The following is a 26141-nucleotide window of genomic DNA, read 5'->3' on the forward strand; positions in this document are numbered from 1 at the left end:
TCATCCCTCTCCAGCACCAAAGGCAAACAAATATTCTCCTCAGGCAACCAAAAGTGCATACAGGTGTACAATATTATATACCACACTGTACATACTTAATGCATACTTAAAATAATAGTACTGTACTGTTATACCTTACTCTTGACTGTCCAGGGCTGGGATCCTCTAAGGGCCGTAGTCTTAAACCGTGGGCAGGCATTCACCTTGCCCTATCCATACCTTTTGGTAATCTTAACGCACAAAGGGGAGGGCGTTCCCTGGCGAATAGGAGAGGATTATCGCAGCATAGTACTGGAACCTGCAGGAAGTCCCATAACATCCTTCGCATGCCCCTTCGTCACATTATAGTAGCCTTGTGCAAAAAAAACTGCAGAATTTGAAGGACCGTATAGTGTGTGTGATGGGAATTTTATCCATCCATCCATCTTCTAATCCTACATTGCCCCATGAGGAGCATAGGAGCCCAGGGCTAGGTAGTTGATCCCAACATTTAAGATGAGAGCGGCCAGCCTCACTCATCCCTGAGTGGCATTACATAAGCAATCAACCCCAACCACTCCTTGGATATAAACCTTCACCAGCTCAATGCAATTGGAGCGCAATAATTACCCACTAAATCATCAGGCGTCAAAATGTGGTTATATGGTTACCACCCCACATAGTAAATGGTTTCCTGGTGTACAGGAAACCATTTGGCTTGTCACTCAGTGTAGAGTCAACCACAGGCAGAAGGATGGAGAAAGAAAGAAGGAAAGAAAGACAGAAGAGGGAGTCTAAAGTTACCTGTAGGTAGAAGGACAAGGAAAGAATGAAGGAAAGGAAGACAGAAGAGGATGGGAGGAAAGAAGGATGGAGGAGAGGAAAGAGCAGACACCTGACAGCAGCACTACACTGAGTGAGTGGATGGTGAGCACCCCCACCTACCACAAATAATTTAATAATAAAAACATCGTGTAAAGAAAAAAATAAGCTTTAACGTTTTTATAGTTTTAAAAGACTTCACTAATTCTCCTGAGAAGGTTAATTTACAACAAGATGAATTCTTTCCTCTTCCTTCTGCCAGTGGGTGACTCTACACTGAGTGACAAGCCAAATGGTTTCCTGTACACCAGGAAACCATTTACTATGCTGGGTGGTAACCATATAACCAAATTTTGGCTCCTGGTGGTTTAGTGAGTAATAAAGGTGCTCCAATCGGATTGAGCCGATGAAGGTTTATATCCTAGGGGTGGTTGGAGTTTATTGCTCACGTAATGCCACTCAGGGATGAGTGAGGCTGGTCACTCTCATCTTAAATGCCAGGACCAACTTTCCTAGCCCCAGGCTCTTATGCTCCTCATGGGGCAGCGTAGGATTAGATGATGGATGGATGGATGGATGAAAACAGAGATGAGATACTGTATCCACTTCCATTTTATCTTTCAATATTTCTACAAAGTTGTTTATCAGATCTGGTGCATGATACTTTTATAATTTGTTTAATTAGTTCATGAAATGATTCCTACAGTAAAGAATGGCTGAGTACTACCAGTACAGACGAATCGTGTACAGCCAATTAGTGTGAATTATGAAGTCTCATGTTTGCATTCAGTAAACTTTTAAAAGTCCACACTACTTTCCTTTGGCTTGGCAGTATCTTTTTCTGGTGTATTTTGGTGTGATCCAAATGAATTTGACCATTGTTTTCGATGCTCGTGATTGCTTTTCAAATTAAACCCCCCCCCTCCCAAGTGTCTTGGGGGAATGGGGTTCTGGGTAGGAAAAATGGCAAAAATAAGCATTTGGGGCAGAAATAGTTGAAATCGGTATGACCAGTCAAGCTGTATTTGCGGGGTTATTACTGACCACATAAACCCCTTTGATGCTATATCTGACACCGAATTTTTCCTACGGTAGGCCTACAGGTTCTCCAAAGCCTGGATGCATACTGTACTCTTATACCGAGTATTCAAGAACAACTGCCAGTCTTTCACAATAAAACCAGTAAGAATTGCTAACATTAAGAGATTATATTGTAGGTGAAACTTAGAAAGTTTTTTTTTTTTTTTTTTTTTTTTTTTAAATAATAAATCAGGGCTACCAATTGTTTGGTGCGCCTAACCATATGAAGGGGTGCATTCTCACGCTTACCACTTACATTGAAGGTGTGAGCTTCCACTTTCAGCGGGATGCAGGAAGGGTAACCCCTGCCCTCTGTTTCAAGACTATGGACGTAACATACTTTGACCAACTGCCTGTCATAACTTAAGAACAATAAATATGGAAATTTCTGATATCCTCCTCTCCCTGTCCTGTCTGCAAAAAATAAAATTTTAAAAAATAAAAATGGTTTGGAGGTCGGTGAGGGTGGGGAACTGACAAGAGATCGAGCTGGCTGGATAAGTGCATGACCAAGGATTTAGCACCCCTTTTTAACGTGGCAGGATCCGTATTGACTCTATTGCATACGTTTATGTGAAGCTACAAAACGTGGTGAATATTTTGGGCATATCCGATACAGCCAGGATTAAGAAGGCTTGAATGATGAGTGAATTGAAGTATGACCCATTGGACTGGGCAAATCTGGGCTGTCTGGACACTGCTACTCCTCGCCCTGCCCTAGGGTGGGAAAGGAGGTCTGGATGATGATGATGATGATGAAAAAAAAATAATAAAACAGTAATGACAATAACAATAATGATAATAATCTATGTATTATCTATTGCCAGATGCCTCAATCAAGTCTGGGGTGGCCACAAACAAATCACCTCCACGTCACCCTGTCCCCCGCCATTTGACTGCCCTGCTCCCAACTCACACCCCCCTCTCTCATATACCTCCACCCCATCCCTCCATCTCATCCTCAGCCTCCCCCTCCCTTTTCCCCCCTCCACCTCACTCACATACACTCTCTTTGTCAGTCTTTCACCCTCCATCCTCTCCACATGGCCAAATAATAATAATAATAATAATAATAATAATAATATATTAATAATAATTATAATAATAAATTAATGAATAAAGCTCATTATTATTATTCCCACCTTGCAGCCAAACTTTGTTTTCACAGGAGGAACAGGACATGGAAAGAATTCTACAATCTTCCTGTCGCCGTCATTTCGTTTAATTTATAAAGGCTCCAACATGCTTGCATGCATCGGCCTTGGCCACCTAATGGCGGCTCTCCATGCTGCTCAAACTCTGGCAGCCTCCCTATTTGGTCCATTATCCCTGAGGTTTTCAGTCTGACTCTTGCAACCCTACCTGCAATGTTCACATTTTTCACTTTCTGCAAAAACAAATCATAGTTATAACACACAATCATAAATGTATTTCAGAATCCCATCCCCAGTTCATTTACCTTTATCTTTGTGGGAAAGATACATGTTGCCACCTTTATCACTCCTTTCAAAACCCGTGTGAAGCATTCTTGCTCAAATTTTGAAGGAGTTCCAAAATGCAATGTGCGAGTGACATCTGTTGTTCCATCTCTGTAATAAATTATCATAATCATCATCTTAATAGCTTTTTTCACCTGGAGATTGGGTGAGCTAGGGCCTAGAAATCAAGAATAAAGACATAACAGAAACAAAACTAACCAAGACCAACTGAAATGGACTACACATTTATTCACTCTACATCAAGCCCACAGTATCTTCTGAAAGTGAGAGTCAATTTTCAGCTAAAACTAAAAAATTCAATTTCAAGTTAAACAAAATTGTATCTCTGACTAACAACCAGTCATTTTACCATATAAAGATTCATTTTCCCTCATCCACTCATTCATCAACAACATTAATAACACAAAATTACACTTGCTTTAGTCAGTTTGTTTTTATATGATGGAACTGGACCACTCTTGCAACTTCAATACTAGAAACCACAAAGCTCAATGAAACTTTAACCTAGATGAAATACCAAAGTGCATCCCATGACAACAACAGAGTCAAGTACTGTATTGTTGCTGTTGTGGCTCCAAGCTCATCTTAACCCGCGCCGTCCCGGCGACGTGAATTATCGCGGCAACATTGCAAGGTCCCTAATTTGAACAATTTTCAATTTTCGCGAGTGATTTCGCGAGTGATTTTTGGCATGTATACACGGGACACCTTCCTCTATTCCTCTACAAGATGCCAAGCAGGAACAATGCCTTACACCGCATAATCTCTCCCCCCCACCCCTGCACGCCATTGTCTTGGCAATTCACCTGTTACCAGTGACCTGGCCAATAAAGACATTCAGGGCCAGAGTGATTCCCCAATCGATGACAATGTGGAGGACAAAGTTTACATAGCATTAGAAGAAGAAACAGTCAGAAATGATCAGGTAATGTGGGGAAAAAAAAGGTCATGAATGGTGATGAGTTAGTGAGTGAAACAATGCTTATAATGCCTATATTACTGTTTGAAAACCAATATACTCTTGTACTACATATAAATTCATACCAAGTAAATAAATAAATACTGTTTATGAGTGGATAAAATAGTTACCCTCCCATAGAACTCGTTTTCTTTGGTGCCAGCCTGTTAGAAAACCCAGTCAGGTAAGGAAGTACTCGTACCTAAATCGCGTATTTTAAACCTCAGGTGAGTGATTTCTCTATGAATTTCCGATGTTTCTCACCAAAAGCGGGTGTTTGGGCCAAAAAAAAAAAAAAGGTCCAAAAACGTCGGGATGGGGCGGGTTAAATATGAACCTAGTGGACTGCAAGCTAAAGCTGCCCTTCTGCAATCCATCATCCTCTTTTCAGGGGATGAAGAAGGTGCTGAGGGACATCTGTACAGGTAAAACCACAAAGTAAGGCCACCTGGCTATACTGGTGCCACAGTTTGAAGACATTCCACTCCAGCACCCAGGGGTTAAAATGAAAAGAACTATATACTTACTTGTACTGTGCCCCTGAGTCACACAAGTAAATGTCCTCAGTGGTGATTCTACGGTCAGTAGCTGGCGAGGGTTTGTAGTGGATGACTGCTGCATTTGGTCCAACAGATGAAATAGTGCAGAAACTCAGACCAACAAAATCATCAAGTTCTCTGTAAGAGTGGTTAAATTAATACTCACCATCAATAACACTGATCAGTACAGTGCCAAGACATACAATGTAATATTGTACACCAGCACTATCCACAGGACTGCATCATCCTGGTTACTGTAGTTACCTTTCCTACTTGTTAACTTAGGTACTCAATTTACCTACCACCCCACAAAGGTAGATGGACACTTGTCTTGGGCAGTATCAGCTGCTTGCACCAAGATTTAAACCCTGGCATTATAGAGCAGGCAGATTCATCATCATGATTACCAATAGCATCATCATTATTTTTGGTTTTACATCTGTTTTCCAAATGGTATAGGTCTGATGAGTTCCCCTGAGAGCACAGCTTCATCTTGCTCTGTTTTGCATCAGCTCTCTAGTACAGTAATACATACAGATCTATGACTGACACATAGGATAATGTCCCACGTCTTCATTGGCGTAATTTTGTCAACAGTCCAGTACATTACCTCTGTACTGTACTTCTATATCTCCTCACCTACCTCCCATTGTCCATCCTACATCATGTCCAAATCATCACAATCTCATCCTTCTGTACTTTCTTCAACTCAGCCAGCATGACTTGGGAGTGTTAATAACAAATGGGAGGTGACAAGATTGAACACAGATTTGTCTGACCATATGACAGTGGTTTGCAAGATGAAACTAAGAGTCATATTTATACACTTTTTCATGATGAGATGTGTGTAAGATTATCTGTATACAGATTTGCCTTCATTCACATAGCTACCATGCACTTCACAACCAAATTAGCTTGAATACTTAAGTGAAAATCATGACTAAAACATTTCATAATAATAAACTCTCACTATAACAGACTAATTGGGGGAAGCTAGGTTTGTTGAAGCCATTACTTTGTGTCATCTGAGGGTTCCCCCCTCCTCCTCCTCCCCTCCCGAGGTGGGACTTCCAGAGCTTCTGAAAACAAATGACTACAACTGCAGAGTCTAATATCAAAATTGTAAACCATACCCATTTTACACTAACCTCGCCCACACTTTCCCCTTTTGGCAGCTTATTTCACATCCTTGTCAGTGCACTCCTTCATGACTAGTACAGTACTGCATTACTGTAGTTTATTGTTACAATTCAACCATCATGATAGAGAGTGTAATTTCAGACCAGGTTGGAGTAAAAAGGGTAGGAAATACATGTACTGTACACTGTACCTGTAGACTTCTTACATGCATTGTACACTATACCTGTACACTGCTTACACTGTCACTCCTCTTGTAAACTGTACACCAAATTAACTGTCATTTTTCACAACCAAAATGGAAAAACACTTGTCAAAGTAGAGAGACGAGAGACGCATTAGCAGTTAACTAAAAGCAACAAAAGACACAGCAAAGCTGAGGCCGATCACCTGCAATATGGTGTGTCAAGACTCCAGCCCCCCCAGGCCCAACGGAAGCAGGCTAAAATAGCACAACTCATCACATATTCCAAAGCGCATATCTCCAACCGAGCCCAAGTGGGTGGGAAAAATTGCCGCCAACCTTGGTAACGGCATTCCATGTCACCCTACATGCGGGGAGCAGTCCATAAGGGTTGAGTGATGCATCCCATTTAACGGACATTGTACATTACACCTAAAAAACTGTTCAGTGGACTCAGAGGCGTTTAGAAGGGACGTGTGGTGTGCTCCATTTAACAAACATTATTCAGTACAGCCGACAGATTGTTTGGTGGGCTTCATGGTGTTCATTAAAGCCAACATCCGCTATATGAAGCTCCTCATAGCAAGAGTTCACTGTACTTAATTAGAATGAAAACTTGTTTCTCACGAAAACTGGCTCAGCTCTTTTATGAATAATGCCCTGAGAGGAACATGGAGAAAAAGGGGAGGGAAGATTACTCAGAGCAAATGACTGACATGGTAAAAAAGTTCATTATAATACTTAATTGCATTGGAGACTTGTTTATCATAGGAAATGGCTTAGATCTTTTATGAATAGGGTCCCATGAGGTACATGAGGTGGGGGAAAGAGGAAGGAGGATTACCCAGAGCATAAGACTGATAAAGTCCTTTCACCTTTACTTATTTTCTTTTTTTCTATTTACTTCCAGAAGCAAAATAGAATAATGCAAAGGCTTTACATTCTTTCAATTGCACTCCTTCATGACCAGCATTATATGGTATTCTAGTGCTACCCTGTTTTTATCACTGAGCATTCCAGCCTGGGATGGTGATTTAGACCAAGTGAAAAAGCTGAAAAACTGAGACAAAAGAATGGAAAATGAATATGAACATGAGAATGTGGAACAGGGTCAATAACCTGGAGGCAAAATTATCTGAAAAATTCACTCTGAATGCACTGAAGGGTTATATGGTTACAAATGCTAAAGTTATGTGTGGTGCTACAAGGCAGGGATGGTCCGACCAGAAGGAGGGGGGGATCATTCCTATGTTTGTTTCTGAGTTGGCCAAAAAAATTAGTGAGTTGGTCAAAAATGGATAGAGAATAGACATTCACCACCAAGTTCAATCCTTTCACGTCTGACAATCTCCACCTGCTCACCCCGACACGCCGTACACATAAAATCAGCATTATCACGCGGTCTACCTCTGATACCACTACATCTCTTATGCACCCATTTATCACACACACCGCACAAGATGGAATTACTTCCCACGCCCTTGTGGCAAACTGCACATGGCCACTCTCCCTCGTCTTTGACAGTACAGTAATATAAGCAAACCATATTAGGGTGCTCACATGACAGTTTCCAGCACATTCACATCACTAGCACAACAATATACAACTGCCAATGATGAAACAAAGTACCAGAATTACTTACTCTCGAAACTTCTGCAGCTGATCAGCTCCAGAGATTTCTGTCTGGGAACCTCTGGCAGCCTCTTTCTCCAGCCACGCAAAATACCGGCAGAGTGCAGCTGCATCTCGCACATGACATGCCTCCATACCTGGGATACAACATAACATGTTGGCATAGAAACATAAGCTGCTTCATAATCTATCTATCATCCAATCCTTTCTTGCCCCATCAGGAGTACAGGGGCCCACAGCTAGGCTGTCCAGTCGATATATAAGGTGAGTGTCATGTCACTCATCATTGACCAGCATTCTGTGGACAATAAACCTCAAATACCATTAACATGTCAACTCTTATGGGCCACATCTGACTGAAGAACATTAACCCACTACACCACCAGTTATCCACTGGATATATGGTTACTGAACAATGGACTGTAAATAGTTTCCTAGCTTAAAGCCTCCTTCTCAGGTCCCCCCCCCCCTCCAAAAAATAAAATAAAGGTAAAGTGTTGCTATATCTCACATATGACACAACTCCATACTATAAGTGCACAACAATTTTACTTTTATCAGTAAAGAAACATAAACTGTTTCATTAACAAATGTGGGTAGAGCTTCATGTTACTTCTCTCAAGGGACAACAAAGGATTGGATGATGGATGGATGGATGGACTCTCAAGGTAACTTGTATTACCTTGTACCACAAATCCCATTTCTTGATAATTTTTTAATGGAATAGACAGTCAGATGATTAAAAATAATGTGCCAGTACAGTATCCCCACAATGGGACAAATAACATACCAATATTCCAAATTCAGAGTGGGATATAATCATCATCATCATCCCACTCTCTTTTCTACACACACACACACACACACACAGTAAGAGCTAATCAAAAGCATGTCCACTGAAATGGAATACACACTCATCCACTCATCATTCAAGCCCCAGAAATCATGACACCCTTACCTTTTATTTCAACAGGATTCTTGATAGCCTTCATCACAGCCACAGGGGACACCTTGCAGACTCTTCTTTCTTTTGGCACCATCTGGGTTACTGCATAAGATGCATGGTTGGACACCCATACTTTACCCCTCACCATGTCTAACTGAAAATCAAGAGAGAAAAATTATACAGAAGAGTCCCTCAAACTCAGACTACTGAGGGGAGAAGGCTGTCCAAGTTATATCATTCATCATTCAATCCTACGTCGCTCCATAAGGAGCATAGCAGCCCGGGACTAAGCAAGTTGGTCCTGACATTTAGGATGAGAGTGACCAGCCTCCCTCATCCCTGAGTAGCATCACGTGAGCAATAAACCCCAACCATCCCTTGGATATAAACCTTCAACGGCTCAATCAAATTGGGGCACAGTAATTACCCGTTAAACCACCAGGAGCCAAAATTTGGTTATATGGTTACCACCCAGCAAGGTAAATGGTCTCCTGGTGTACAGGAAACCATTTGGCTTGTCAATCAGTGTACAGTCACCCACAGGCAGAAGGAAGAGGAAAGAATGAAGGAAAGACAGAAGAGGGAGTGTAAAGTCACCTGTAGGCAGAAGGACGAGTAATGAATGAAGGAAAGAAAGACAGAAGAGGATGGAAGGAAAGAAGGATGGAGGAAAGGAAAGGGCAGACACCCGAGAGCAGCACTACATCAAGTGAGTGGATGGTGAGCACCCCCACCTACCACATATATGGCTAATAAATTTAAATAGCCTCAAAAAGTGTTGTGTTCACCTTAATTACGATTCATAATGTTACGGCTTTCTCTAAATCTAAATGCCTCTAACTCTAACACCCAGTGCATGCTGTTATAGGTACTATTTATAAACAGCCTGATTTAAAGTTTCATAATTTAGCATTCTTAATCACTTTGCTGTTGGTGTTCACTGCTATCAACAAACTTGGTTGCACTATAGTCTGACAAATCTAAACATAGGGTTTTGGTGGAGTCTGCCTGTGCCTACACTATTGCCATGTTTCCTAACCCTACGATGTATAACGCCTGTGGTTTGTGTAGTAGGAATGATACATAAACATAACTCATACTAATATAACTGTAATGAAAGTGCTGACATGTATCAAGGAAGAATAAAACTATTTTGCATACTATATTATACGATAATAGAGAAACGTGGCATAAAAATTTGGCAGTGTTGCTCTAAAAATATTCTAATTATTATTTACTTCCCCAACACTTCTAACATTGCTAATTAATTTAGCAAGTATAATTGCAAGAAAATTTGAAGGGATAAAAGTGGGAAGAGGCGATCCTTTCATAATTAAAATAAATATATCAAACAGCTCTGGGGTGGCAGCACTCACGCGACACGTGTTTGTGTGTACGCTATGGGAGGTCACCAACCCCCTACAGGATTTAGGCCTATTGGGGAAACCTCTATAAAAAAAACGCGCCGTGACTTTTACCTCAAGGGTGGTGCGGAAATAAAGTCAAAATAATAATCCATACATAAAAATGGAAGTAAAAAACCATGGATGACACATAACAAAATCTAGCGAGAGAGAGAGAGAGAGAGAGAGAGAAATAATAATAATAATATAATAAAACTTTATTTCCACTAAACAGTGGGTATTCTTATACATTATACAGTACTACAGCATACAGTATGAAAGTTCTATGCACAATATAATACAAGTTGATACATATGGTGGAGAATAGTGACAGAGAGGTAAATGGTTTAAAAGGTGTGGGGACACTTAGGTTAAAAATAGATCAATTAAAGGATTTAGGAACGAAGGCAGTGGGAAGGATTAAGAGAGATGGGATTGTAAGATTAGGGAGTTTGAGCAATAGGGTAGAATGTTTCCCAATGCATCTGGGAGGAAGAAAGAGAGAGAGAGAGAGAGAGAGAGAGAGAGAGAGTCAAGCAGTTACGGTACGGTAGGTTACATTTCCGTATGCTCTCAATAAAATAGCATAGCAATTATCAACGGCTAATTATTATACAGGTGTTGATGGTGGGGGTCTATATTTATAGGAGGTGTTGGTGGTGGAGGTATAGCGGGTGTTGTTGATGGGGGTGTTGTTGGGGGTAGGGGTATAGGGGGTGTTGGTGGCAGGGGTATAGGGGGTATTAGAAAAACGGAGATCACAAGAAGGAAACAGTGTCAAGGTCATCGCTGATGGAGAGGTCAGCTCGGAAATGTGGCAACAGTGCAGGGAGGGGCTGACTCCACCAAAACCCTACGTTTAGATTTGTCAGACTATAATTAAAATTTGCCTTTAGTTTTCCTTATATCAGAGACATACTGTTTCAAAATCATATTCAATCACAATTTTAGATGCCTCTAGTTCTAGCTTTTCAAGGAATTTCAGTTTCTCTTGGATAGACAGACACTTTTGTTTACATCTTGGGTCAGGTTTAGGCCTTGGGCCAGAAGTCTCTCTGGATGACATCTTTCCTGTATATCTCTACATTCATTCATTCATTCATCATCTAATCCAGTGTTGGCCCATGGGGAGCACAGGAGCCCAGGGCTAGGCAAGTTGGTCTTGACATTTAAGATGAGAATGACCAGCCTCACTTATCCCTGAGTGGCATTACGTGAGCATTAAACCCCAACCATCCCTTGGATATAAACCTGCACCCGCTCAATCCAACTATAGCGCCTTAATTATCCATTAAACCACCAGGCACCATAATTTGGCGCTGTAATGGTTACCATCCAGCACTGTAAATGGTTTCCTGGTGTACAAGAAACCATTTGTCACTCAGTGTAGTCACCCACAGACAGACGGAAGAGGAAAGAATGAAGGAAAGAAAGAGAGAAAAGAAAGAAGGGAAAGAAGGAAGGAATACAGGAGAGGACAGGCACCTGAGAGCAGCACTACATCAAATGAGTGGATGGTGAGTGCACCCACCTACCACTATATCATACCATGCCTGTAAAACAAAAAACTGGTAGACTTTTTATTGTCTGAGTAATGCAGGGTCTGAGTTAGAGGGGTCCAAGTTACAGGGGTTCTACTGTACTGTACATCACAAAACTGACTGTCAGGATACATAATCATCATCATCATCCTTGTTACTGATAATGAAACAGGTGAATAGGATCCAGAAATTACCATCATCAGCACCATTCAAAAATATTCCACAAAGTATTCATCCCATAAGGGGTGGCCACAAACAAATCACCTCCATGTTGCCCAGTCCCTCGCCATTTCTCTGCCCTGCTCTCACCTCACACACCCCTCTCTCATATACCTTTCCATTCCATCCCTCCATCTCATCCTTGGCCACCCCCTCCCTCTCCATCCCTTCACCTCATTCACATACACTCTCCTTGATAGACAGTGAGAGACTGATGAGTATGTGAATGAGGTGGAGGGGGGGGAGGGGGAGGCCAAGGATAAGATGGAGGGATGGAGTGGAGAAGTATATGAGAAAGAGGGGGGGTGAGCTAGGACCAGGGCTGAGAAATGGCGGGGGACAGGGTGACACAGAGGCAATTTGTTTCTGGCCACCCCTTACGGGATTAAGGCATCTGGCAACAGAAAGATAGATAGATTAACCCCTAAAGGGCGATCAATATTCCCGGATGTATGTTAAGGAAAGGGCGGTTGACATTTCTGGAACGCATTTCTATTCTGCGGGCCTATTATATAACCAAATGGGAGATATGGCAACAGTGCCTGTTAGGATGTGAATATATCTCATGACACCACCTTGAGTCACTTCCAGTTGATGCAAGTGGCCGTAGACAACAGAGGAGGTATGTTGCGTGCAAGAATTCAGTGAGATGCCCATGTAAATGCAGAGATGTGACTACATGATGCCCTGAGTATGGTGTGGGTCTCTGCATCAACTGCTTTACAGAATACCACACTCTAAAGACATATCAGTGTGAACAGTTGTAATATGTGGATGTACATTTACATACGTATGATTATAGACGTAGAGACGTAAGATAAGAAAAATTTTACATTATAATATAGCGTGTAGTGTTCAAAGTGCACTATGAAGACACAGAACAGAGTACATAATTTAAAAATAATATATTTTAGGCTGCTGTTACAAATAAGAGCAGAAACAAAGACTCTCTGCCTGCCTGCTCTCAGCTGCATGCCACTAAGAGTAACCTTGAAATACCACCACCCCTCTCACTTACCTCTCACCACCACCCAGCCCACGTGCAAATTGAAGAGAGTAACACCAAATTCTTTATTTTTTCAGCTATTCTGGTCCATTTATGCATGTTCTGCCTGATTTCATAACACTTAATTTTTTCCAAAATAATTCATTCCACATGTACGTAAAATTGGGAAGTAGCCTGCCATTTAAGGGTTAACTCCCAACTAATCATGGCATACAATTACCACCACACAGAGCTTGAGGATGATGTTTTCATATTATTCTTGCCATCTCCTGACCATTTCAGTCAGTTTAGGATAAACTTCTTGGACTGGAGAGGTTAAATATAGCATAAATATACAGTTCCCCTTTTGATGATACTGGAGAGGAGTGCCTTCACGTGGTGGCACCAATAAAAGCAAGAGACTCTTCTGCAGTACCTTATTATACAAATGTCCCTATCTCCCTCCCCACCTTGTGAAAGGTGGGTTGTCAACTGCTGGAGAAAGGTAACCTTAGCTAGCAGTCCACCAGGTTCCTGGAGCTACTAATTGCCATCACTGCTGCCACCATGACCATCACTACTACTACTACTTTCTATGAGAGAGATCTTTCCTAAGGTTGGTAAATTGTCTGGAGGTACAAGAATAAACTGTAAAAAGATGTTATCCAGAGTCAACACAGTCTACTTAATGACATAGCAGGTACCTTTTTGTCTTAATCTGGTCACCTCCAGACAATTTTACTTAACTAAGGCAGTAGGGTATATCTCATGGTAAAGTAGGTAATAAATGTTACATCTAACTTTTCCAGTTTCAAAAATCTTTTGTAAGCAGAATAAGATGTGAGGGCAATAAAAAAATACAGAGCACGTCCCTGTAGTGAAGTGGTGGTGGTGGTGGTGCTGGTGGCGGTGGCAGTAGCAGCCCTAGGTTCATTTGGTACATGAATTCAGTGGACTGCAGGCTCAAGTTCGCCTTCTCTGGCAGTTCATCTCCTCTTTTTGGGGGTAGGTAGGATGTTGAGAAACATATGCAAACCATAACCAGTCAGAGGAGCTATTCAGTTATAACAATGCCATAAAATGAAGGCATCCCCCTCCAGCGCCAGTAAAAGTGTTACAGGATTAAATACCAGCCTGCTCATTGATGAACTTCTCCAGTGTCATTATATGGTATGCAGTGAGACAGATAGCAGAGAAGGCTTGTGAGAAGAACCATAAGGTGTTTTTTGCATTCATGGATCTGGAAAATGCATACGACAAAGTGGATAGAGAAGGATTGTGGAAACTTTAAAGCATGTACGGTGTAGACGGTAAGCTGCTAGGTGCTGTCAAGAGTTTTTTTTCATGGTAGTGAAGCATGTGTAAGGGTTAATGGGCATCTAAGTGAATAGTTCACGATCAGTGTGGGCATGCGACAAGGTGTGTGATGTCCCCATGGTTGTTCAATATATACGGTATATGGATGGTGTAATGAGAGAAGTAAAAACATGAGTAATGGAGAGAGGGACAGCATTGGTAATGAATGGTGATGGATGGAATATCTCAAATTAGTTGTATGCCATGATGCAGCACTGCTTGCAAATACCGGACAAGAACTTGGTAGGCTAAGGTAGAGTTTGCTGATGTTTGTGAGCGTCATACCTTGAGAGAAAATGTAGAAAAGAGCAAAGTGATGGTTACTGAGAGAGAAGGTGACTCCCAGTGCGATGTTACAGTGAACGGAGAAACACTGGAATTGGTGAGAGTTCAAATACCTGGGTAGTGTGACAGAAAAGAGAGGAAAATGTGCAAAAGAAGTGGAAAGTAGAGTGACACAAGGAAAAAAAGTAGCTGGTGCAATGAAGGCCTTGATAAGAAACGGAGGCTTGAGCGTTGCAGCTGTTCGAGGCTTACATAAGGGAGTGTTAGTGCCAACTTTAACATATGGATGTGAGACTATGGTGTGGCACGAAAATGAAAAGTCAAGAGTAAGAGCAGTGGAGATGAGACTGCTCGGCAATGTATGTGGAGTACAGAGGGTGGATAGGATACAAAATACTGTAATGATATTCGTGAAATATGTGGAATGAGGAAGCTGGTGGACACCAGAATCAAAGAGAGTGTACTAAGATGGTATGGTCATGTGGCGAGAATGGATAACAAAAGAGTGGTGAAAAAGGTATATCTGGGCAAATCTGAAGGACGGCGAAGGCGAGACAGGCCAAGAAGGTGGAAAGATATGGTGGATGAGTGTGTGAGGAAGAGAGGTTTGGAAGTTGGCGAGGCTAGGGAACTGACAAGAGATCGAGCTGGTTGGATGAATGTTGTGAAGAGAAAAACATGATCAGGGATTTGGCACCCCTTTCTAACATGGCAGTGTCCAGACTGAGTCTATCGGATCCATTTATGTGAAGCTACACAACATGGTGAATGTTTTGGGCGTATCCGGTGGAGCCAGGATTCCAGGGGCTTGAATGATGAGTGAATGGAAACGTGGTCCATTGGACTGGGCAAATTTGGGCTGCCTGGACATTGTTACTCCTCACCCTGCCCTAGGGTGGGAAAGGAGGTCCGGATGATGATGATGAACAACAACTTTATCTTCTCCCACCTCAGGAAACTCCCTCATCCCTGCCATCAAGCCTGGGGCCACAACAACAACAATTATTATACTGTATACCAACCTGCTCACTGATAAACTTCTCCAGGTCATCATATGGTTTAACAATGACATTATTTTCTCCTGCCTGAAGAGACTCCCTTGCCCCTGCTGTCAACTGAGATTCATTGATGAAGAGGTAAGCTTCATTCTCGGTCACAGCGGCATAAGAGAAAAACACCGGGTTGTACTCTATGTCGGAACCACGTAGGTTGTACAGATCTGAAAGGGCATGAGTCAAGAATGAGAGTTGTGGAAATGAGTTACCTGAAAGGAGCACCCAAAAGTGAAAAAGAGAAATGTGGACCTTAAAGAGAACTGTAGTGCTGATATGATGTGCTGAAAAGTGTTTGGAAAAGTGCCATGAGATGGTTCACTCATGCAGAGAGAATGAAAAATGAGACACTGACCATGAGAGTGTATGTGAGTGAGGTAGAAGGGGAGAGGAGGACAGACCAAGGATGAGATGGAAGGATGGGGTAGAGGTATTTGAATGAGAAATGGAGTCAAGTGGATATAGCATTTTTCACACAAACTTAGCCTAAGAATACCTTCCTGAAGCTTCTCACTTTCCTGAGACAACCTGAATAATATTAAAGGCTAAAGCATTCACTAACCCCTTGAATCCAAAGACACATTTTCCTTGCCATCACACAATTACATTCACTGCCATTTTCTTGCCGGGATAGACTTTTGCAACTGGAGGGGCTAGATACAGCCTGCAATACTCCCTTCACAACCTGATCTACCCCTACGGTGAATATAGTGATCTGACAGTAAGTAGAATAAAAATTTTTAATTGTTACCCTACAAAAGGGACTATAGTTCTATCACCCTGACCCAACCCACATTTTTATCCTTTTGTATCACCTCTTCTGGAAAGAGGTGAAGAGAGTAAGACAGGGTGGAAGTGAGGTTAGCAGGGGAGTGAAAGATAAAAATGGTAGATTACTAGTGGAGAAGGGTGAAAAAGTGAGCAGATAGAGAGAACACTTTAAGGAATTGTTGAACATACAGGATGGAAGTAATGCGAGTATAAGTGGCTGGGGAATGGCTGGGAGAAGGAGGGAGGTGAGAAGACAGGAAGAAATCAGTAAGATAGAAGTTGTGGAAGCAATGAAGAAAGTCAAATTGGGGAGAGCCCCAGGAATTGATGGAGTGTGTGGTGAAATGCTGAAGCATGGGGGAGAGATAGTAGTAGGATGGATGTGGAAGATGAGCAGATTGGTCTGGGAGGAAGGTAGAGTCCCGGAGGATTGGAAGTCAGGTATAATTATTCCCTTGTACAAAGGAAAAGGGGAAAAAGAAGTGTGTGGTAATCATAGGGGCATCTGTCTTCATAGTATAATAGGAAAAGTGTATGGTAGGATACTTATTGACAGGGTTAGAGAAAGAACAGAGGAATTAGTTGGAGAAGAACAGGGAGGCTTTAGGAAGGGAAGAGGTTGTGTAGATCAGATATTCATTCTTAGATCTTTAGTGGAAGAGTTTCTAGAGAAGGGAAAGAAGTTGTATGCGGCTTTCATGGATTTGGGGAAAGCATATGACAGGGTGGATAGACAAGGATTGTGGAAAGTATTAAGAATATATGGAGTAGATGGGAAGTTACTGAATGCTGTGAAGAATATGTATGAAGGTGCTAAGGCTGCAGTGTGTGTGGATGGTGAACTAAGTGAATTTTTCTCTTTGAAGGTTGTGTTGAAACAGGGATGTGTCATGTCTCCATGGTTGTTCAATCTGTACATGGATGGGGTAATAAAAGAGGTACAAGGTAGGGTAGTGGATGGTGGAGTGGCCCTGGTGAGAGAGGGTAGTGTTTGGAAATTCCCTGTACTGTTGTTTGCAGATGATACTGTGTTGTTGAGTGAAGACGAAGGACAGCTGCAAGGCTTGGTGGATGAGTTTGGGAGAGTGTGTAAGAAACGGAATCTAAAGGTGATTGTAGGGAAGAGTAAAGTGATGGTCTTTGAGAGAGGTGAAGTCAGTGAATGTACAGTGAGGTTGGATGGTGAGGAATTGGAAAATGTGAATACGTTTAAGTACTTGGGTAGTGTGATGAGTAAGAATGGAAGTTTGGAGGGTGAAGTGCTTGAAAGGGTACAGCAGGGAAGAAAGGTTGCTGGTTCCTTGAAGGCAGTGATAAGAAACAGGGAAGTGAGCATGGAAGTGAAAAAGTTACTACATGACTGTATTGTGATACCAACTCTAACGTATGGAAGTGAAGCTTGGACGTTGTTGGAAGGACACAAGTCAAGAGTGAGAGCAGTGGAAATGAGTTATCTAAGAGGAGCCTGTGGAGTCACATGGAGAGACAGGCTGATGAATGAGGATATAAAGGAGCGTTGTGGTGTGGATGTGGATGTGATAGGAAGCGTTATGAGGAACACAAGGAGGTGGTTTGGCCACGTGGAGAGGATGGAGGGTGAAAGACTGACGAAGAGAGTGTATGTGAGTGAGGTGGAGGGGGGAAGAGGGAGGGGGAGGCCAAGGATGAGATGGAGGGAAGGGGTGGAGAGGTATATGAGAGAGAGGGGTGTGAGCTGGGAGCTGGGCAGTGAAATGGTGGGGGACAGGGCGACTTGGAGGCGATTTGTTTGTAGCCATCCCATACGGGATTAAGGCGTCTGGCAATAGATAGATAGATCTTATTTCACACATCGAAGTGGCAGAAAAATACAATGCTACAGCTCTACATCCTTTCCAAAGCACTTCTTTGTGACTAACACCATATGCTAGTGTTAATCTATGGTTAAAGTTCAGCATTGAAGATGGAGAGATGACAATTTAAGGTTGGTTTAAAGTGAAAAAAAATATATATATATATATATATACCTATACAGACAGATAGATAGACAGTACAGGCACTGCCAAAAGTAGTGCAGGAATTTCAATTTAGTGTATGTAACATAAACCTATCAATATGGATCAAATGAATTATAACATATTCAAGTTGTTAGTATCTCATTCTATCAAGCTTTTTCTTGCTCTATTGGCCCTACCTCAACCCACCCTACAATGGGAAAGGAGGTCTGGATGATGATGATGATGATGATGATGATGATGATGATGATGATGATGATGATGATGATGATGATGGTGATGATGATGATGATGATGATGGTGGTGGTGGTGGTGGTGATGAAAAGCAAAATCTGAATATTCCAGAATCATGTTAAAATCAAGATCTGGATGATGATGATGATCATCATCATCATCATCATCGTCATCGTCATCATCATCATCATCATCATCATCATGGTGGTGGTTGTGAAAACCAAAATCTGAATATTCCAGAATCATGTTAAAATCAATCTACTCCATACCGGTATGTTTTATGTTCCTCACAATATTTTGAAATTCCTACACTACTGCTGTTAGACCACTTTAGTGCGGGAAGGGATGATCATACTTACAAGCAATCTCATCCAATGCAGTGAGAATAATCATGACTGCATTCTCTTCTTGTAGACTCTGCCTCAGTTGTGCCAGCTTGTCATTTAAACTCATCCCTGTGTACTGTATCTGTAACATTGACCATTTGTTAGTCTGCTTATCTTATATAATAGTGAACAATCCCTCACTCCCTCCCTATTTTCTTTCTATCTTTCTTGCTATACATTCCTTGTCATTTAGTGTGTCATGAATGTATGACCAAAATATCACAAGTCAGTGGCATACCTGAGGAGGGGTGGGGGGGCTGTTTGAAACTGCCCCCTGGGCCCCCAATTGAGGGGGGGGGGGCCAAAAGCCTTAAAATTCTATAAGCTTGTTTATTAATATTTAAAAATATATATATTTAACACCCCGACAATCGCGAATGAAATATTATATAAGTTTTGAGAATGAGGGGGGGCTAGGTTTTTTGCGGGGCCCCCCCTCCAGGAGGGGGGCCCCGCAAAGAACCTAGCCCCCTGGGCCCCCAAATTTCTAGGTACGTCCCTGTCACAAGTTTCTCCTTACACAGGACTCTGTAAATTGAGGGGACTGGTTAATCAGCTCTCCTGGTGTCAATGGAAGTTTACACAGCAATATTTCTGCAATTTACTATAGACTAAATTGAAAAAAGGACATGAAAACATAAACATATGATGAGGATTTACACTACCACTGAGTGATAAGTATATATTTCTACTACAGAATCCTGGAACTTCACAATAAATATATACTTTACAATGGAGTAATACTATAGGGGTAAAAAAAAAAAAAAAATCTTCATTTTAAAAAATTCTTAATTTATTCGTTGCCATTACTACAAATTTAAAAACTCTGTGGTATGAAAGGCATTTACAGAAACTACATACAGTACTATATTTTAAAGTTGTGTGCTCCAAACTTTGCTCAAAAGATTCAATTTAATTTTAGGCAATATCTGAAAACCCATACAGTCATTACTCATTATACGATGGGGTTACGTCAGGTCATACCTTAACGTATAACGAGTTTATCGTTAACCGGGAGATTGAAATACATTATAAAAGGGGGGCTACATCAACTCAACTTCCCAAAGTCACCTACCCAAGACTGAAAAAATGATAACCCACCATAATCAATTCCTGTGTTGGTCCAAGTCGTCTCCAAGTCCAAAACAAACACTATCACACCAATACAGGCAGCATTACTCACGTACAGTAAATCGTTGCAACAACACAACAATCACTTGCGTAACATTGGCCTGGTGCTACACGGTGTATACTGTAGTATGATGCTTGGCTGAGAGGTGACAATAGCAGGAGGGCACACGTGAACGAGTAGAAAAGACAGGGCTTTGAAGGGGTGGCGGGACCGCAACTGAACCAAAACAATGCTCTACACACTGGGGCCACCATCTTGCCTGAGACAAGCGACGGTAGCCTTGCATGTGACCGGCGCTTCTTAAGAAATTTTCCGATGCATTATCGTTATAGCAGGAAATTCATCGTAAATTGGATTTGGGGGTGTGACTTTTGTGTTATTGTTGTAACGAATTATCATATACCAGTTCAACGCATGACAAGTAGTGACTGTACTAATATTACTCAATGAATTGAGTAACATCAGCATGCTGGCTTATCATCATCATCATCATCCGGACCTTCTTTCCCACCCCAGGGTTGTTTTTTAATCATTAAAATGGGGTACAGCAGTGTATCCAAGTGACTACAGTATAAGTCCCCCAACATAACCATCAATAATCCAAATACTGTATCACAATACTCCAAATTCTTCAAGGAAAATATTTCGAATTTTTCTGGGCTTTTTCTAAGGATTCATCTGGCTTGGACTTTCTGTTCAACTTGGATATATCTGCCTGCAACTATTCATCCACAGTTCTATGCATTTCCGATGAGTAAAACAATAACCCACATCATTTTAAGTGTTTATTTAAGGATCATGTACATATTCCTAATGTTTTCAGAGGTCTCTCCCAATACCGCACTCCAAAAAAAAACAAAAAAAACTAGTTCAAAAGACCCTCAGTCCCCTGCCATTCAGATTACAGGACTTTTAATATATCATGCAAAATTGTCACAGATATTCTAGCAAAACACAAATTTAATTACTACATGCCATCTTTGAAGTAAGTTAAGCCCTAAACTTAGAAAAAAAATAAATGGTCCCAGACCATTCCACAAACTTCAGAAAGCTTTTCATTATTCATGAATAGGAAAAAAACTATGGATGTATGTGATTTTTAAACACAGGAAACAGAATATAAGGATAAATCTTGTAGTACCATAAATTACACACTACCAATTTGTAAAGACACTACGAAATACAATGGTTAGAAACTCCACAGTTTCAGTATTTTAATTCAACGTTTTTCTAAAAAACTAAACACTTTCTCTAAGCATCACCAGCACATGAATTGGTAGTAATCATTTAGCACTTTTTTTTTTTTCCATCAAAATATCAGTGACCCAAAATCATGCTTGGATAACATTTTTCTACTCTTACCTAAAAGAATACACCCTATTTTCTCACAATACAGGTTTTGTCAGTGGAGTAGTGGTCTTCTGACTCTGGCTCCCTAACCCATGGTGTCCAGTGTTTATTTCCCCTGACCCTTCCCCCAGCCATGGGTATCAGGAAAATCACCATTTTTTTTTTTTTTTTCCCCCACCATAATACCTCAGCTAATATTTAGTCAAAAATATACAGTAATACTCACCAATCCTTCGAGTTCAAGCTGATGGCCTCAGATTATCCTGGTAATGAGTAGAGTCAGAGAAAAAGCCTTTGGAAGTGGGGTAACTCCATGCTGTTTGTGGCTGTGTCCATATGCGTGGCACAAGTAAGACTTATACTAGCCCTCAAAAAAAAAAAAAAAAAAAAAAAAAAAAAAAAAAATTTCAGAATACCACAATCAACCACAAACACCATTTCCATGTATGCTTTGAGAAGTGTGGTGTGAGTGTGCGGTGGTGTGACCAGGGGTGTGTGGTCACTATCACAACAACCTTGAGGCTGGCTGGCTGACATCTCACCAGAAACAGTGAAAATTTTTGGGTAGGTCTATCCATGATGGAGGTACCAGATAACTGGAGCACGACTGGGATGCATGCAGGAGGGTTGCCAGTGTTTGCCTGTGGTGGTAGTTACCCACTAAATATTCAAACAATGCCACAAAACACTAGATCATGTATATGCTACCCAGTCGTCTCTAGGTGGATATCTATACATGACACCTGGACACCATGGGTTAAATGTAACATCTTTCTCTTTGCTCTTTGTCTCTGTAACCCTATAATAATTCACCATGTACCTGGCATCTTCTTCACTGGTCTTCTTCAAAATCTGTCCTTTGCATTGCATATGCCTCTGGCACTTGCCAAAGTTGAATACTGTCAGCACATAGTCTAGTCCCCTTCCAACTCCAGATCTTTTGCTGCTGTAGTCTTCATTCTCTGTTGTCTGTGCTTTATCCTCTATGTTATGGTTTTATCTCTGTCATTTTAGTTTTGGACCTCGAAGACTGCTACAGATACAAGTGAGTCCTTACCTGACTCTTCTGTTAATTCAACGACTGCCTGATCATCTTCAATCTCACTTTGTTCTCTCCATAAGTAAAGAAGTTTACTAATTAGTAATAATCACTCCTGAGCACTTAATTTTGCTCCCACTTGCAAAACTCCATTCTTTTAAACTGATGCCATTATTACCCCACCGGGTACATCGATATTACCTCATTCTGGAAGAAGACTAATAAGTCTACAGTATTACCAAGTATCAGGTAACTGTTGATGGGCAAAAGGTACCTCACAGAATCCATAGTATGCAGGTGATATAAAGACTTGATTTAAGTGGGCTGTCTGGGTGTCACACACAAACATATTTTCATCCATCCATCCATCATCCAATCCTACATTGCCCCACGAGGATCGTAGGAGTCTGGGGCTAAGCAGTTGGTCCTGACATTTAAGATGAGAGTGACCAGCCTCACTCATCCCTGAGTGGCATTACGTGAGCAATCAACCCCAACCATCCCTTGGACATAAACCTTCACTGGCTCAATCTGATTGGAGCACAATAATTACCCACTAAACCAACAGGCGCCAAAATTTGGCGCATAGTAAATGGTTTCCTGGTGTACAGGAAACCACTTGGCTTGTCACTCAGTGTAGAGTCACCCACAGGCAGGAGGAGGAGGAAAGAATGAAGGAATGAAAGACAGAAGAGGGAGTGTAAAGTTACCCATTGGCAGAAGGACAAGGAAAGCATGAAGGAAAGGAAGACAGAACAGGATGGAAGGAAAGAAGGATGGAGGAGAGGAAAGGGCAGACACCTGACAGCAGCACTACATCAAGTGAGTAAATGGTCAGTGCCCCCACCTACCAGAAACAAAATTCAACCTTTGGAACATCTCTTATTTCTTTTCATATGTCAACAGTCCACAACGCAATGAACTCCAAACTGCTTTGAAACTAAGCCTTTCATCATATGAAACTGCCATTATTAGGAAGAAACATCTGTTAAGTATTCCTTTGGTTTTGCTGAATAAAAAAAATAAATACTGTATAAAAAATCATGTTGCTGATATTACCTCATCATTACGACAATATCCCATCATACGGTATCTATCTATCCTGCTGCTGCTGTTGTGGCCCCATGCACATATGAAGAAAACAGTTTCCCTTCCAGACTCACAGATGGTCCCTCCCTTTTTCAATCAGTGCAATGATGACTAATGTATAGCTAGTACTGTACCTGGAGAAGCATACTGATAAGCCTTACTATATGGATTTTTTTTTTTTTTTTTCCCAGATGGACACATCAAAAAAATAAAAATAATAAATAACCAAATCATGGCACCTGGTGATTTAGTGGGTAATTAAGGCACTCCAATTGGATTGAGCCTGGGAAGGTTTATAGCCAAGAGGTAGTTGGGGTTTATTGTTCATGTAATGCCACTCAGGGATGAGTGAGACTGGTCACTCTCATCTTAAATGTCAGGACCAACTAGCCTAGCCCCAGGCTCCTACAATCCTTGTGTGGCAACACAGGCTTAGATGATGATGATGATGATAATGAAATAATGATTTATCATTTATTCATTCATCATCAAATCCAGTGATGCCCCATGAGGATCATAGGAGCCTAGGGCTAGGCAAGTTGGTCCTGACATTTAAGATCAGTGACAAGCCTCATTCATTCCTGAGTGGCTTTACTTGAACAATAAACCCCAACCACTCCTTGATTATAAACCTGCATCAGCTCAATCCAACTGGAGCACCTTAATTGCCAACTAAACCACCAGGCGCCATAACTTGGTAATATGGTTACCACCCAGCGCAGTAAATGGTTTCCTGGTGTACAGGAAACCATTTGGCATGTTACTCAGTCTAGAGTCACCCATAGACAGAAGGAAGAGGAGTGTATCAAAGAAAGAAAGAGAGAAGAGGAAGGATGGAAAGAAGGAAGAGAGGAAAGGGCAGACACCCGAGAGCAACACTATTTCAAATGAGTGGATGGTGAGTACTCCTATCAACCACTAGAATGCCTAGCCCCAGGCTCCTGCACTCCTCATGGGGCAACATAGGATTGGATGATGGATGGATGGATGAATAATAATACTGTAATCATCATCATCATCATCCGGACCTCCTTTCCCACCCTAGGGCAGGGTGAGAAGTAGCAACGTCCAGGCAGCCAAAGTTTACCCAGTTCAATGGGCCACGCTTCCATTCACTCATCATTCAAGTCCCCAGAATCCTGGTTCCATCTGACAGGCCAAAAAAAATTTCACAACATTCTGTAGCTTCACATATACCTACTGGTATGTGACAGAGTCAATCCAAATGCTGTCACGTTAAAATGGGGTGCCAGATCCCTGGTTATGCGCTTCTCCACAAAAAAGTCATCCAGCCAGTTTGGTCTCTTGTTAGTCCCTTAGCCTCATCAACTACCATACCTCACTTCCTCACACACTCATCCACCATATCTCTCCACCTTCTTCCTGGCCTACCTCGCCTTCTCCCTCCTTCAAATTCGCTCAGATATACCTTTTTCATCACTCTTTTGTCATCCATTCTCTCCACATGATCAAACCATCTCATTACACTCTCTTCGATTCTGGTGTCCACAGACTTCCTCACTTTGCATCTTTCATGAATCACATTATAATGTCTCCTATCCATTCTCCATACTCCACATACATTCCTCCACTGTCCCATCTCCATTGCTCTTACTCCAGACTTTTCATTTTCATGCCACACCATATTCTCACATCTGTATGTTAATGTTGGCACTAACACTCCTTCATGTAGGCGTCGCGCAGCTGCAACACTCAAGCTTCTGTTTCTTATCAAGGCCTTCATAGCATCAGCTACCTTCCTTCCTTGTGTCATAAAAATCATCATCATCATCCAATCCTATATTGCCCCATGAGGAGCATAGGAGCCCAGGGCTAGGCAAGTTGGTCCTGACATTTAAGATGGGAGTGACCAGCCTCACTCGGGATAAGTGGCATTACGTGAGCTATATACCCCAACCACCCTTTGGATATAAACCTTTACCGGCTCAATCCGATTGGAGCTCCATAATTACTCACTAAACCACCAGGTACCAAAATTTGGTTATATGGTTAACACCAGGATAGTAAATGGTTTCCTTGTGTACAGGAAACCATTTGGCTTGTCACTCAGTATAGAGTCACCCACACGCGGAAGGAAAAGGAAAGAATGAAGGAAAGGAAGACAGAAGAGGGAGTGTAAAGTCACCCGTGGGCAGAAGCATGTGGAATGAATGAAGGAAAAAAGGACAGAAGAGTATGGAAGGAAAGAAGGATGGAGAAGAGAAAAGGGCAGACACCCGAGAGCAGCACTACATCAAGTGAATGGATGGTGAGTGCCCCCACCTACCACAATACAAATAATAATAATAAAAGTAATTAGTTCATTCATTCATCATCTAATCCTGTGCTGCCCAATGAGGAACGTAGGAGCCCGGAGCTAAGCAAGTTGGGTCTAACAATTAAGAATGGGCAAGCAGAATCAATAACATATTGTACTATCAGCTACAAAAATCCTGTCACCACTCCTGCTATTCTCTGCATGGTTATGAAAATCATTGAGGTCAATTTACAAAAACTTGCACTGATGAC

At 41.6% G+C, this 26141-nt stretch overlaps 1 protein-coding gene across 1 annotated transcript in view; it reads right to left on the minus strand.

The window, feature by feature from the left end:
- LOC145401228 (xaa-Pro aminopeptidase 1-like) overlaps nucleotides 1-26141 on the minus strand; it is a 56052-nt gene that overhangs the window by 22452 nt on the left and 7459 nt on the right. Inside the window, exons 5-10 of the mRNA XM_080273547.1 lie at nucleotides 18976-19084; nucleotides 15588-15784; nucleotides 8789-8930; nucleotides 7841-7967; nucleotides 4866-5015; nucleotides 3341-3470 (exon numbers count right to left, since the gene is read on the minus strand). Of these exons, the coding sequence (XP_080129673.1) occupies nucleotides 3341-3470; nucleotides 4866-5015; nucleotides 7841-7967; nucleotides 8789-8930; nucleotides 15588-15784; nucleotides 18976-19084 (855 nt within the window). The remainder of the gene's footprint in view (nucleotides 1-3340; nucleotides 3471-4865; nucleotides 5016-7840; nucleotides 7968-8788; nucleotides 8931-15587; nucleotides 15785-18975; nucleotides 19085-26141) is intronic.

The sequence above is a fragment of the Coenobita brevimanus genome, chromosome 55 (assembly GCF_032717465.1).
Source record: "Coenobita brevimanus isolate Jiangsu-jjx chromosome 55, ASM3271746v2, whole genome shotgun sequence".
Lineage (NCBI taxonomy): Eukaryota > Metazoa > Arthropoda > Malacostraca > Decapoda > Coenobitidae > Coenobita > Coenobita brevimanus.